Here is a 15,038-nt window from a genome sequence, read left to right on the forward strand (position 1 = left end):
TTCCCACCTTGGAGCCTGGGGTGGGTCCACCAGGGCTCTCGGCCCGCTGGGGGCTTGTTCCACCAGCCTTGGCCCCCGTTCAGCGTGAGGTCGCATACCCCTCCCCAGGGGCTCTTGCCTGGCCTGGCGGCGCTCTGCGGCATTGCCTGCTTCTCTCAGCGCCTTTGTACTGGAGCCTGGCCTCCGCCCTCGCCACAGACGGCTGTGTGCTCTGAGAACAGACTCCCCTGCGCCCGCGGGAGCCGCTGAGAGCACGCGAGGTGGGATTTGAAGAGAGAGGAAAGAAATCAGAGCAGGAAGTTCAGCCTGCAGGTGACGGCAGGGGCGCGGAGGGGTTGCGAGACCAGAGCTCTTGGTGCTGAGCTTTGGAGGGGTTGGGGTGCCTTCTCTGGGCCTTCTTGGGGACTTGGTGGGACTGGCAGGGGTCAGGGCGGGCCCTGGGGTGACCCCATCCCCTCCTCTCCTGCCTCCCACCCGCCTGCCTCCCTGCATGATGCTGAAGCAGGTCTCCTCTGGCAGGTTTTTTAGGATTTTATTTTATGAGAACAGGCGGTTACGGCTCCCTGAGTGCTGTAAAAGTTAATGTGATGGCCTCCCCGTGCCTGTGCTCATTTTTATAATTTTTTATTTTATGAAACAGGACAGAGAGCTTAGTGACTTATTACTATTCATTTCGTTTCAATGCAGTAAATATTGATTCAGTTGGGGGTTTTCAATTTAAACCGCTTGGCGATTATATAAAATATTACTGGCCTCTGAAATTATGCTTACCGATCCCTTTGGCTGCTCATTAAGGAAGGAGTGCAGTTGTGGGTCCCTTTGCCTCCATCATTCTAATAGATGGTCTGAGGTGCGTTTCTGCACGGGAGGTGCCACGGAAACTGCTGGCGGGGGCCTGACAGCAAGGATGCAACTCTTAATTTGGAAGTCGCTTCAGAGCGAGCCTAGGTGGTTTATTCATTGCTTTGAGTCTAGCAGGCCTTTCGGCTGTCAGCAGCCCTGAGGCCTGAAGCCTGCCTGCCTCCTTGGTCGGATTTGGGAGGGCCTGGGGCCTTGGCTCCTCGCCCCCTTGGTAGTTTCGGGGAGGTGAGGGAGGCCAGCCTTGCCAGGCCACAGCTGCCCCTGTGTGCACCGGGGCTGGGGCACCTTGGGGTGCCCGCTCTCCCTCCAGAACCTGCTCCAGAGGGGCCTTGCTTGGCCTTGTTAGAGCCCAGTCTCTGGCTGGCAGGCCAGGCCTGGGACACAGGACCCTCAGGGGCCCAGGACGGCCGCCGTCTTCCCTCTTCTGTCCGCGCTCTGTCAGCGTGCCACCCTGGGTGGGCTGGCACGTGGAGCCCCCGCCCAGGGCTGCCCTGGCTTCAGACCAGCTGGTCATCTGGGCCCGGTCTGTCTCCATCCTCCCCAGCATAGGCAGCTCCAGGGTGGGCTGTGTGAGGTCGGGGGCAACGGCCAGCACTGCCGGGGCCCAGCACCGAGGAGAGGATGTGCTCGGCGGGGCCACCGGTGCCACGCAGCCCCTGGGCAGGGGCGAAGCTGGGCCGTCCTCCTTGGCCAGCTCTGGGCAGACACTGACGGGCGTGCAGGCGCCTGTGTGGGGCTCCGTCCAAGCCTCTGGTCCACCCTCCTCGGCGTCCACACAGCGCTGTGACAGTCATCCCTGAGGCAGCTCCGTGCCCCCTTCCTCCTTGGCTGTGGGGCTCCTGGTGTGGGCCCGGGTCACGGGCATTGTCGCCACAGTGTTTGTGGCTAGACTTCATGACAGATGGCACCTGGGTTCCATCTGTGGACAGTGTGGGAAGTGGCACACACCGGACTCCCCTTTTCTGCATCTCAGACTGGAGCTGCTGGCACACGGCGCTGGGCCCTTCCCTCTCCAGGCCTACCGCGAGCTGGCCAGGAGCCCGTGGGCCAGGGCGTCTCCCTGGGCCAGTGTCCCTGAGGCCATGCCAGTTGGCAGGAGCTGCCGTGGAGGGCTGGTCGGGCATGGCAGTCCCTGGGGTGGCCCGTGTTCTGCCCCCCACCCAGGCTCTGCCACAGGCCCCTGTGGGACGGTCTCTGCCATCTGCAGCCCCCCGGTTGCCCGCCTGCCCTGCTGGTCTCTCGTCTGTGTGTGACTCACGGGCCCTCTAGTCTTTGGCCTTCTTTCTTCAGTCTCTCTGTCCTGCTTTTCTGTCGCTGCCTCCTCACGTCGGTGGCTTTCTCGCTTTCTGTCCCTTTTCTCCATGCACGGTCATGTGCACCCCTCCCTCTGTCCTGCCCCCTGGCACCTTGGCTGCGTGCGGGTGCCCGGAGCAGGGAGGCGAGGAGGCTGCCCACGTTCCTGGCCCCTCTGCAGTGACTCTCGAGCCTCCCTTGCACAGCCTGGTGGGGCAGCGCTGCCCCAGGCCACTCTCGTTCTTGCCGCACACGAACCCCCCGCCTGGCCCCCACCCCGCGTGGATCCAGGCCATCCACAGCGCACTGCGTCTCGATTGTGCCCACCCACCCCCCACCGCGTGGACCCAGGCCGTCCACAGCGCACTGCATCTCGATTGTGCCCACCCACCCCCCACCGCGTGGACCCAGGCCATCCACAGCACACTGCGTCTCGATTGTGCCCACCCACCCCCCACCGCGTGGACCCAGGCCATTCACAGCGCACTGCGTCTCAATCACGGACGTGCAGCTGGTGTCTCTGCTTTTCGGGAGCTGGCTCAAGCGTCCAGGGCCTGCCCGGCAGCCTTCAGACCAGCATTAGAAAAGAATCAGGCAGGTGACGCGTCACCCAGGCCAGCCCTGCAGGGCCCCGTGTGACTGGCCACTGTGTGGCCGCCCCACGTGCTTGGCGACACACCTCACGGAGACACTGGTGCACAGGCCAGAGTGCTTCAGAGTAAACCTAGAGGGAGCCCCTGCGTCCGCCCGAGGGAAGCTTTGCTCTGCAGGCAGCGGGACTGTCAGGACGCTGGCAGGGTCCCTCGAGACCCTCCCCGTGGAGCCCCACGGGGCTTCCCTAGCTGTGCCCAGGCCCCAGCCACACCTTGCACCAGGCCCTTGTGTGTCTGTGTCGGTGCCCCCAGGGGTCCCTGGGGATGAGGAGCAGGGAAGCTGAAAATACTGCTCCTGACAGCAAGAAATAAAATGTCCTTGTCACCCAGCGGTTCCTGGGTGCCTTACACAATCAAACATCGTTTTAAACACCACTTTTATCTTGGTTTTAGAGGTGGTAGTAAAGTAGTGTTCAGATAATCAATACCACATTTAACTCTTTGCATATATCAACCTCCAGCTTGGTCGTACCCCAAAACACAGTTCCCCTCTCAGGGCCGGGCCAGGGCCTCTGGAGATGGGTGAGGGAAGGCGCTGTTCTAGGGGTTCCCCTGAACAAGAAAATGGGCTCCCTGCGTTGGCTGTGGGGTGTGGGGGCTCACCGTGCTGCGGACCATGCCCTAAAGGCCCTGCTGGGCCTCAGGCCACCTGGCTCCTACCTGTCCCCAAGGTCCCACGTGTGGCTCTCAGGCGCTCTGGGCAGGCACCTCCCAGTGGGCACAGGCACCCTCGGGTGGGCTGCGCACGTGCTCCCCCTGCCAGAGCTCCAGTTAACCTCCCTCTCCCCTCCTGTGCTTGCCCGCCCCCACCACCATGTGCCCTGCGGGTCCTCAGAGGGGGGTCTTTGGTAACCCCTCAGCCACCCCTTGCCATTTAGGGCTCCACATCTGCTGAGCCAGACACCCATCAGCGCTTGCTCCAGGTGGGAGGGGCTGAGGGTGCAGAGTCTCTGTGTGTTGGGACAGGTCCAGCGACTGCTGCCCTCCCCCACCCACCCGCGGTCCCTGCAGGAGGGTCCCTGACCCCAGCTGCTGCGAGCCTGATGGGCAGCCTGCCTCCTGGAGTCAGGGCAGCCGGCGAGCGAGCCGGTTTCTTTTTCTCTGACTTTCCTCGAAGTCAGCAAGGTTTCTGTGGCTGCCCCGCCCACTCCCCAGAGTAAGGAGCCCCGGTTTAATTTGCGGTTAGATGTCTGTTAAGATTGCGTCCACTTCCCAAGTCAGCACTTAATTGGCAAGGCGCTTGATTTAACAGCGTGGGAGCCTCCACCGGAAAAATGGCTTGAATAAATCACCGCCTGACGCCAGAAAATAGATATAATCTCAGCATTAACTACATTAATAGTAGCAGGAGCCGAATTAAGAAAGCCATAAAGCATAGGCGGGGGAGCATAAATTATGGCCGGGGCTCTGTCCCTCGGCAGAGCTCCTCTGGGGGTGGGGCGGGGCGGGGGGTGTGGCTGCTCCCGGCCCCGCCCGCCTGCCTGGTAGGGGCCCGGTGGGCGTGTCTGGGGCGGGGTTTGCTTTGGGGCGCGGCCTGCCGGCTGCAGCGCCCCACCTTGCTGGGCTCGGGTCCTGGAAGGGTGGGCTTCGCCCCCTACCCTCCAGGGCTCCCCACAGCCCGCCCCTCGCCCTAGTGGGGGTTGTGGGGGCCGAGTGCTTTGCACCTGGACGGTCATCCGCCGTTAGGTGCCCCAGGTGCTGGCAAGGACTCTGCCGTGTGAGACCCTGCGCGGACTGCACTGCCGCCACCTCCCGCTCCCGCAGAAGGCTTCGCCCAGGGTTCTGCCTCCCCGGGAAGCCTTCCGGAGGCCTCCCGGGGCTGGGGCTGGCGGTGGAGGTGGATGCGGCCTGAACCGCAGCCTCCTCGGGTGATGGATACTGGACTGTAGCCGCGAGGCCGGTCTCCCCGACGGCTGCCCTAGTCTGCACTTGTGCCGCAGCAGAGGGCTGTCCTGCTCGGCGGCGGCCTTCTGTCCGCCTCGCTGAGGTTGGCCCGTCCAGGTCGGGCCTCGGCCCCTGGGCTGTAGGGAGAGTCGGGGGCGCACCTTCTGCCGCGCTGGTGTGCGTCTTCTGTCCTTCCAGGTGTTAGCTGCCCCTGCCAGAAACTTTGCCTGTGCTCTAGAAGAGATTGCGATCCAGTGTTCATTCAGACTTTGGTGGGTTTTCCTTGCTGCCACACCACGTGGCCTATGGGATCACAGTTCCCCCAGCAGGAACACCCGCCACGGTGGTGAAAGAGCCAGACCGCTAGACCCACCAGGGAACTCCTTTAACGTCAATTGTGTTCATGCTCTTTGTTAAGTTCAGCGTTTTTTTTGTGCACTGTTCATTTGCCTCTAGCCTGTTTCTTATGGGTTTTCAGGAATCTAAATATTTGGGGGTGGGGCACCCTTTTGGCAGACTACACATTTTTCCTCAATTTCTGTTTTGCCTTTTGTTTTGTTTGTGAGGATTTTTAATGGAACTTTTACGTTTTCTGTGTTCTTAGATCTGTCGGTCTCTTAAGACTTGGTATAACACACTGATTTGCTTAGAACCGCTCTCCTTGTCCCGTGATTCATGAGCTCGGTTATTCTCTTCTGGTGCTGCACTTTCTAGTTTTACAGTTAAAACTGTAATCTACCTGGAATTTATTTGGAGACTTGGTGTGAGATTAAAGGTCAAATTTAATTTTGTTTAACGCTTATCTGGTTGTCTTTGGAACATTTATTAAACATTCAGGCTTTTTCCCATTCTTTAAAAATGTCACCTTTATTATATAAAATCTTGTTCCTGAACTTGGTCTTCTGAACAGACCTTCAATTTCCGTAGCCAAAACGTGTGGTTTGTTTGTGTTTTCAGTGGTCAGTTCTGTGGATTTTTATCTTGTGTACCTACCACAGGGTGTGCCCATTACCTACCCCCTGACGTTACCTACCCCCTTCAGGGTGCTCCCCCCACGCGTCCCCACCTACCCTGTGGTCCCTCTCCTATGTCTGGAAAAACTCTGTCTCAAAACTCTTGAACTTCATATAAGTAGGTTCGTATAATAGGTGCTGTTTTGTGTAATTCCTTTTGCTTACCATTTGTTATCCAAACAGACTCATAGACTGAAGTCTGAATCCCAGTGTGGCTTTTTGGAGGTGAGAGGTGATTAAGGCTGAATGAGGTCATTAGGGTGGGGCCCTCATCTGATAGAATTGGTGTCTTTATTTGAGGAGGAAGAGATGACAGGGCCTGCTCTCCAGTCACCCTGGGGAGAGGCCTTGTGAGCGCCTGGAGGCCCTCTGCAGGCGCCTTGATCCGGGCTGCCGGCCTCCAGGACTGTGGGGAGAAGGGATGATCTACAGCAGCCCGAGCCAGCGTGTCCTGCTCCTCTACAGGCGCCTTGATCTGGGCTGCCGGCCTCCGGGACTGTGGGGAGACAGGGTGATCTACAGCAGCCTGAGCCAGCTTGTCCTGCTCCTCTGCAGGCACCTTGATCCGGGCTGCCGGCCTCCAGGACTGTGGGGAGACGGGGTGATCTACAGCAGCCTCAGCCAGCTTGTCCTGCTCCTCCCCAGGTGTGCCCACGCTGCTCTTGCTGTGCCCTTAGTGGTCGTCTGGGGGCTACTTGTCTCCGCTGCTCTGTCCTGTGGGGCATGCTGCCGAGTGACGAGGGGTGCCCCCTCTCCCCACCGTGGAGCTGGAGCCTTGGTGGGCAGGCAGATGCCAGGCGGCGGGTAGCTGGGGAGGAGGCTGCACACACGAGGCAGTGTGCAGTGCCCTGTGCAGTCTTTCACCCACATTTGTCTTAGTGGGTCTTTTATTGATTTGCTAGCACTCTTTACATATTACGGCTACATTCCTGTGTCAGCGGTCTTCTCACAGTGCGGCGCTTGCCATCAGCGCTGTCTGGTTCATCAGTCTTCTTTTATGAGTGTCCTGTTTGAGAAATATTTGCCAAGGTCACATTTTCTTCTAGAAGCTTGGCTATTTCAGTGTTAATATTATATTAAGTCTGTGATCCCTTATAAGTTAACTTTTACTTGTGGTCTGAGGTGGGGGGTCAAGATTCCTTGGTCTCCTTACAGCAAAACGTTTACTGAGCCTACCCCCACCCCACCCCTAGAAGTGCAGAGCCAGAGTCTGTGCTCTTGCTGGGCTGTGTGTCCTTACCACCCCTGCCTGTTTGGCCTGTGTATTCCTCAGGTCAGCCATAGGAACACTGGCTCAGTTTTGGCCTTTCCCAGTGGACACCTGCCACAGCATTGCCTGCAGTGCTTGTTCAGCTTTTCCTGGTGGTCTAGCTGGTCCCACTGGTGGCCTGGCGGCTTCGATGGGCGTGCTTCACTTGTAGTTGGCTCCCTGCTCACCCTCTGACCCGCAGGAGCTTTTATGCTGAGCTCAGGGGCTTGTCCCTGGGGTCTGCACGCCCACCACGGCTTCTCCCGGGAGCTGTGCTGTGCTCACACGATTCTGAGAGGAGCCCTCCTGCTGGGGCCTATGGGGCGGGTCGCCTGCCCCCCGCATCTCCCCTCTTCCCGAGTATATTTAGGTAGCCATGACATGAGGGTCCCTGATGGCCGGGGCTTGTGGCATCTGGGGGTGTTGTGATGTTTCCACTATGTCACGTGTCCCTGGCTTGGGCTGCCCTCCAGTGTCTCTCAGCTCGGCCATGTCCAGGTACTGGGGCCCCTTCATGACATGCATGCAAGCTTGAGTGTCCTAGGGCTCCCCAGAGGGGCACGGGCAACTGGTGTGAGATCCAGAGGTGAAGAGGGGCTGCAGCTGCAGGGACAGGGAGGCTCGAGCGAGGCGGACAGTGGCCCTAGGTCCTAGGGCCGGTGACGGGCCTGCGTGGTGGCAGGGGGAGCTGGAGAGACAGCGTGGGGTCCAGGGCCAGTGCCCTCCCACCCTGCGCGGGGCTCAGCGAGGGACAGGCTATGAGTGGAGTCCTGGGAAGGGCCGGCTCTAGTGTGCGGAGAGCCGAGTGCCGGCCAGCAGCGCTTCCAAGGAGGGTGAGGGCAGAGACCCCAAGCGAGATCACCAGGCAGGATGTGATGCGAGGCCTTGCGAAGGCGTGCAGCCCTCTGCTGCCAGAGGCCAGGCAGCCAGGCTTTTGATCGGGGCCTCGGCGAGACCTGTCCTGCCGAGAGGACAGCAACTGGCGGCAGCTGCCGGGCTCTTGGGGGTGTGGTAGTGGGGTGCACTCTGGGCTGGCCCCCACGCCCCTGGTGATGGGGTTTGAGCCACAGACACCAGGGCACAGAGGAGGGGTTGTGGTGAGGGGGCTGTGTGGGCAGCGGGGCTGACGGGCAGGCCCACAGTGGAGGAGGGAGCCCCAGGAGGTGCCCCCCGGGGTGTTCTCTAGGAGCCAGTGAGCCAGGTGGGGCCTCGACTTCCTGAGTTCCTCCCAGAGGACTCGGGGCGCAGGTTCTGCTACCCCAGCTTCCTTCCCTCCCCTCTTGCCCGTGTTGGGAGAGGACAGGGATGGGTGGACTGGACTTCACATGCACAGCGGGCTGGGGCTGGGGTGTTGGTGGGCCAGAGAGAGAGAAGGATGCCCGGAGCGAGGGGCGGTGGAGGGGTGGCAGTGGAGGGGCGGCTGCGGCGGGGCCAGGCCCTCCCCACCCTCGCCAGTGTCAGGCCCAGGGCCTGAGCGACAGCCCAGCCTGTAGGATGACACTGGGGAGCAAGGATCGGGGCAGCTGAGCTGGCCGACCCTGGACCCCGGGCCTGTGCCCAGCACGCTGAGCTCTGCACTCGGAGGGGGCCACTAAGGCCCAGTGATACCTGCTTTTTGTAGCTAACACGCAAAACACCAATGTCTTCAGCTAAAATGGATTTTTTAAAGTGTCATTTTATGGAGAATTTTACTTTCTATCTTGTTGTTTATTAGGCTCTTAAAGGGAAAGCTTGTAATGCATCCATTGATCGCAGCACCGATTGAATAGATGAGAGCTCATAAAACAGCCCCGCTTCTTAGGCAGCCGCCGCGCTCACGCTGGGGGCAGTTAGTGCCCCCCACCTCCAGTGTCGCTGGCCAGGGCACCCCCGAGTCACTTCTGCTCGGGGCTGGGGAGAGACGGGGCTGCGGTCCCTGGGGAGGGAGCAGGGCCCTCAGGTGTGTCCCGCACCCCCACACCCAGTTCCCCCCCCAGCGCTCAGTCTGCGCCCTGGCCCACCAGCCCTCTCGGGCCGTCCTTGCTGTGACCCACCAGGGTCCTCAGGCCTCAGCTCCCACCCAGGCCGCAGCCCCCAGCCACTGTGACCAGGTGCGTCCTGGGAAGCCCAGCCATCACCTCGGCCCTGCCGCAAGGTGGCCAGAGCTCGGCGGGCAGGTGGGCACACTCGGGAGGAGGGTCTTAGAAGGCCAGATGGCCCCAGTCGCCCTGAGACCCGCACCGTCCATCCGTCTGTCCACTGAGTTCCTGGCCCTCCTGCCCCGCCACCCCACCTGGGCCCTTGTCCCCAGCATGTTCCGTCAGCACCTGTGGGACTGGCTGCCTGTGTGCCGGCCGGCCCAGCCTGTGGGGCGCCGGGCGTCAGCGTTTCCGCGGAAAGCCCGCTTAAGCAGTTTGCAGCCGTCACGGTGGCGGCGCCAAACCTGACCTACTTGGGATTCGCTGCGCGGCCGCGCGGCGCCCTTCTGCTGACGGCGCACTCCTCGCTTGCTCAAGCTGTGTGGAACCCGCTCCACGTCCTGAAAACTGCTTCCCCGCTTGTTTTCTCTGCTCCCTGCAGGCTGCCCACCTCCTGGCCCGCCACGCTGAACCAAAGGCCTCTCCTGGTGTGGGTGCCCACACGTCCCAGCTCCCGCCCACTGAGGCCGCCCCACGTTTCTCTTACTGGCCCCCTGGCAGACCCCAGGGTGGGAGACTCTGGTGGTCCCCAAGCCTCCCTCCTGGTGTGCGCTCACCCTGCACGAGTCCCTGGAGCCCCACTCGCCAGCACAGCCCTGTCCCAGGTGCTTGCTCCCAGGTGTGACTGGGCCCTGTATAGGGTCAGGGGAGGCTTCCCAAGGCCCCGACATCCGAGCTTGGGCTCAGGGCAGGACTCAGGTGACGGCAGAGGCCCAGCACGTGCACAGGCCCTGCGCAGGGGTGATCAGCAGGTGGTGGGGCAGTGGTGGGTCCTACAGCAGAGCAGGGAGTGCTGCCAGCGGGGCCGGGGTGACGGGAGAGGAGCTGACGGGATGGTGCGGCGGGGACCCCGCCAGGGAGCGGCAGTGAAGGCAGGGCCCCAGACTGCCTTTGGGGTGAGAGAGGAGGCCGGCTCAGGGAGGCAGGGTCCTCGGTGACTGGGGTCTCCAGGAGGAGGCAGGGGACGCAGACTGTGGGTACTGGGAAGAACGTGCCAGCAAGACCCCTCTGTGCTGAGAGGCCTTCCTGTGCGAAAGCAGCCCTTAGTTCCACCAGCAGCTCCCTGTCCAGGTGTGGGCCCCTTGGCCTGGCCCTGGCCCTGTCCCCAGGGGCTCCCCACCCTCTCTGGGTGCACAGGACCCACCCTTGCCAGGCTGCCTTAGGACTGGGTGCTGAGAGGCCATGGCATCCTCAGCACTGGGTTTGCTGGAGCCGGGCTCCTTCAGCTCCCGTGTGCTCCTGCGGTCCTGGCCGGGCAGTGGCAGCCAAGGCAGTATATGTGTCAAGGCCGGAGGTAGGCACAGCTCCAGGACAGAGCTTGTCCTGCCCTGGGCATCCTGGAGGCTGGGGCCGCTTCCAGAGTCTCCAGGGCCAGGCCGGCTTTCTGCCCCTCACCTCCCTGCACGCTCAGAGGGAGCCACTCTGCGCCTTCAGGCGACACAGCCCCACAGGCTGCCTGTCGCCAGCCCGGGGCCTGGGGTGCACTCACTGTGCATCAGGTCCTGTCAGTGGGCGGGCGAGCTACGTGTGCACGCGTTTTTGGGAGCCCGTCTGCCTGCGGTTCTTTGGGTGCACACCTGTGCCCCAGGCTGCCAGGCCACTAGCAAGGATGCCTGGGTGGGCATCTCAGCCGTGCAGCTCGAGAAGGAGACTGCGACAGGCGCCCTGCACGCATTACTGGGCCTGCACCAACCTGCCTGGGCAGTGGCCAGGGAGCGTGCAGGGAGCCCAGGGGGACTCTGGCAGAGTGGGCTCGGCGCTGCTGGGGGGGGGTTGCCCTGCAGGGTGGGCTCGGCACTGCTTGGTGGGGGGCCTGCAGACCCAGCAGAGGACATACCACAGTCATCCTGGCTCTTGGGAGAGCCTTCCTGTCCTGCCCAGACTGATGTCCTGGCTCTCAGGGTCCTGCTTCCCTGGGACTGTCCTCTTGCTTCCTGGGCACAGCAGCTGAGGGGGCCTTGGAGGGCAGAGCCCCTGGGAGCTCCTGGACAGCCTCGGGCCTGGAACATTTCAGCTGCTCCCTGGGCAGTGGACACGTGGATCGCTTTTCTTTTTAAACCTACTTTTGTGGTGTGTGTGTCTTTCTCCCCATTACCAGCTCTCTTCATTTAAAATGTTATCTCCCCCCACCCTGTCCTTTGTGGCCCCCCGGGGGGGCGCCCAGGAGAAGCCCAGCCCTCACCCCAGTGTAGTCAAGGTTATGGTGATAAATCCTGGGGCATTGTCACTTCTATTCGGAGTAAATTGGCTGGCCGCTTTCGGGCTGAAGGAAAGATAATTTGCTGTAGTATTTCAAATGGATTAGAAATGGATTTGAAGGGAAAGTTCATGCCTCCCATTACAAAGGCGAGAAAGAGGACTATCTTAAGGCACGGTTCCCTCCCTGGCCTTCATTATCCACGCTTAATACCTTTCCTATTTTCCAGCGTTAATGAAATTTCCTGGCGGCATGGGCCTGCCGGACGGATGGGAGAAGGCTTTAGGTCTGAGGCTCCTGTTGTAGAAAAGGAATTACAGGCCCTTGCCGCGAGGGCAGGAGCGCTCCCCGGGTCCTTGGCCCTGCTATTATCTCATTAATTTTATCCCCTCTTCTCAATACAGCTCGTTTCCAAAGGCTGTCCTCTCCATTAGGGTAACAATTTACTGGAGTGCCGTGACACCCACAGCAGTGAAAGGCTACGAGGCGTTTGGGGTGAGCACCCCCAGCCCAGTGTTCCAGCCCCCGCCTGCCCCGGTGTCTGCTGGCCGCAGGCCCAGAGTCAGCGGGCCCAGTGGGTGAGGGCAGGCAGAGAGGGCCGCGCGGCTGCCAGCTGGGCCGAGGCTCATGGGTGCAGGGCCCTCCCCGAGTTCTTGGGGGCGCCCACCTCCCCCCGGTGGCCCCAGGGTGCCATCTGGGGACGCGGCTCCTTCCAGCCTGGCTCCCAGGCTCCAGCCCTGCCGCAGCCCTGCACCCGGGCACGTGGGTCCTCGGGCCCAGGTGTGCACATGGGCTGTGAACACGGAGAGGAAGCCTGCTGCGCCCCGGCCCTGCCCCGAGGCGCGCGGCAGAGCCCAGGAGCAGGTCTTCTCTCTGGAAAAAGGGGCCAGGTTGGTTGGTCACGCTCATCCATAAGAATAGTCATTCCCAGGCCCTCCAGCCTCCACCCGCTGGGCCTGCCAGGGCTGGGCCGCCGTGTGCTGCTGGGATCCATAGCTTCGCCTGCGTGGCTGCCTCTGGGGGTGGTATCCTGTCCAGCCTTAGCCCGGAGTGTGTGGCCAAGTAGGGGGCACTTCCTCACCCCCTGGTGGGCTGGTCTCAGGTCTCCGTGGCTCTGCTTCCTCCCCCCACTGTCTCAGGGGCATCGTGCAGCCTGTGTCTCTCATTTCATGGGGGCCAGCACTGTGGACGGAGGGAAGGTGGGGGAGGGGTGCCCCAGCGAGGCAAGGACGGCTGAGGGCCGTGTTCCGGCGAGTGCGTCCTGGCGTCTGGGAGCACAGCCTGTTGCGGGGGCGCTGGGGGTGGTGCCCTGATGGTGACCCCCCCATGCTGCCCCCGGCCCAGGGCACGTTAATGGAAGGGCAGCTGCCTTGTGGGCAGGAGGCCCCTGAGGGCTCCGGGCAGTGCAGGGCTGGGGCTGCGGGCACCTCTCAGCCTTGAGCTGGGGGCTGTGGTGACCGCTGGCTGGGCTCCACTCACCGTGAGGGTCGGGACTCAGGCCAGGCTGAGCCTTTGAGCAGTGTCCAGGATGCCTACAGGGGCTCCAGAGCTCCCAAGGCTGACGGGCTTCTTCAGTGAGGGTGGGACCCCCAGCCCCACCCCTCCTCAGCCCCTCCCCGCCTTGGAGGAGCCCAGGAGACACGTCAGGCGCCCACTGGGCATGCAGATGCCCCGAGCCCAAGGTGGGAGACCTGGGTCCCGGGGTCTGGGGAGGGCCTGGGGTCTGGCTATCTCCCCAGCGCTCGGCTGGGCCAGGGAGTGGGCAGCGGAGTCCCTCTGGCACAGCCAGGGTGGGCAGGGCTGCCAAGGACCCTTGTTGGGGTCACTCCCTCCAAGACTGGTGTTTGTGAACCTGAATTCTAATTAAGGGACACTGGGTCAAGCGCTTTCGGGAGGCCTGCTCGGCACTTCCCGCCTGAGGCTGCAGCTTCAGGTCCCGGCGCGCCCGGCTGCTCAGCGCAGCCCGCAGCCCGCAGGTGGGGAGCCAGGCCAGTGGTGGGCCACCTGTGGGGCCTGCTCTGCACTCCAGACCCAGGTCGGGGCCTCCCCACCGTGTGGTCCCTGGTTTGCCAAAGGAGAGTGTTCTGCCACCCCAGTGGAGCTGGGGTTTGTAGGCTCCTGGGGAAGGGGCTTCAGGGCATGGGAGCCTCAGCAGGAGGTGCTGGGGAGCCCAGGACTCCCGGACGGCCCGGAGCTGCGGCTGGTGGCCTTGCCTGCCGGCAGCTGCCCTCCTCACACCCCACCCCGCTGCGGCAGAGGTGACGCTGTCAGACGGGCACTCCCCTGCCCAGCTCTGCCAGCAGCCCAGATGTGCCCTGAGCTAAGAGAGAACTGCGCTCAATTTGCATAAGTAGGTGTCTGCTAAGACACGCGGAAGGTCAAGGCCAAGTTGCTCTGGGGTCCTGAGCCCCTCCCATGGCAGCTCAAGGAGCAGCCACCAGGGCAGCTGCAGGCCCACCTCTGTGGGACCTGAGTTGGGGGGTGTGGCCCCTGTCTGCTGTGGCCAGGGGGTCTGTAGGGGACTTCTGACCCGTCTGCCCTTGGATTGGCCTGGGCCTGCACTCAGGTGACCCCACAGGCAGCCCAGGCCTTTACCAGCCCTTGACTTTGAGGGACTCCAGTTTTGCCCCCAGATAGCTTCCCTGGGTTGGGGGTCCGTGAGGCTGTTCCTTCCTGGTTGCGATGCCAGGCGCTCCATGCGGAGGAGCGGAGGGCAGGCAGAGGCCCTTGCTGACCGCACAGCACGGCCGTCCCAGAGCCAGGGCGCACCAGGGGTGGTGTCCAGGAGGCATCCCGGATACCGGTGACCCTCAGGGCCGCCTTAGTGCTGGCACTGAGGGCTTTCCCCCAACAAAGGCACCCCAGCTCAGAGGTGGGGTTAACGGTGCCACCTCCTGGGCCTGCGGATGGTGGGGGACAGAGATCTTCTGACCACCCCAGGGCTGAGCTGACGGTCCTTCCTGTCTCTGCAGGTCCCTGGCGCTGAACACCCTGCGTCCGGCCACGGGTGGGAGAGCCCAGACCGGCTCCCCTCGATGGCGGAGCAAAGGCTACCGCTGCATCGGGGGCGTCCTCTACAAGGTGTCAGCCAACAAGCTCTCCAAGACCTGCAGCCGGCTCGGCGGGGATGGAGGCGGCAGGCCCCTGCTGCGCACAGGTGAGGCCCCTGCCCCTGCTCTTGCGAGGGCGCCCTGGCGTCCTGGAACTGCCCCCGCCAAGGCAGCAGCGGCAGGAAGGCCCCCAGGGCACCCTGGCTGCACCCGCCTCGCGCTTGGCTAAGCCTCCTCCGATTTTCCATATTTTGCTCCTGGACAAAGGAGATGAGCCAGGTATGGTAAACACGACCCAGCAAGTTGAACACCTGGGGCCACCGTGCCTGATGGCATTGGCGACGCCTCCCAACTGTGTCCCGAGGCGCCGCCACCCCCACAGGCACCCCCGCGGCCCGGGGAGACAGGCCGCGGAGAAGGAAATGCTTCAGATTCGCTTATTGTACAAATTAACTAGAAAAGTATTTTGGTTTCAGTCCAATTTTACTCCTTTCCTTTTCTGTCAAAAAAAAGGTGGGGTTTGCAGGGGCTGTGGGGATTGCACAGGCCCAGCTACCCCCAGTCCTTAGCCTGACCACCCCAGAAGGGCAGAAGGGAGAAGAGCCCAGCTCAGGAAGTAGGTGGGGCGCAGGGCCAGCTGGCGCAAGAGACAGTGGAGGAC

The 15,038-nt window shown here is 62.4% G+C and overlaps 1 protein-coding gene across 1 annotated transcript in view; it reads left to right on the forward strand.

Annotated features, from left to right (window-relative positions):
- Window positions 1-15,038, forward strand: part of ZC3H3 (zinc finger CCCH-type containing 3) — a 63,763-nt gene that overhangs the window by 32,774 nt on the left and 15,951 nt on the right. The window contains exon 5 of the mRNA XM_027560424.1: window positions 14,300-14,484. Coding sequence (XP_027416225.1) covers window positions 14,300-14,484 — 185 coding nt within the window. The remainder of the gene's footprint in view (window positions 1-14,299; window positions 14,485-15,038) is intronic.

This window comes from Bos indicus x Bos taurus, chromosome 14, assembly GCF_003369695.1.
Source record: "Bos indicus x Bos taurus breed Angus x Brahman F1 hybrid chromosome 14, Bos_hybrid_MaternalHap_v2.0, whole genome shotgun sequence".
Taxonomy (NCBI): Eukaryota; Metazoa; Chordata; class Mammalia; order Artiodactyla; family Bovidae; genus Bos; species Bos indicus x Bos taurus.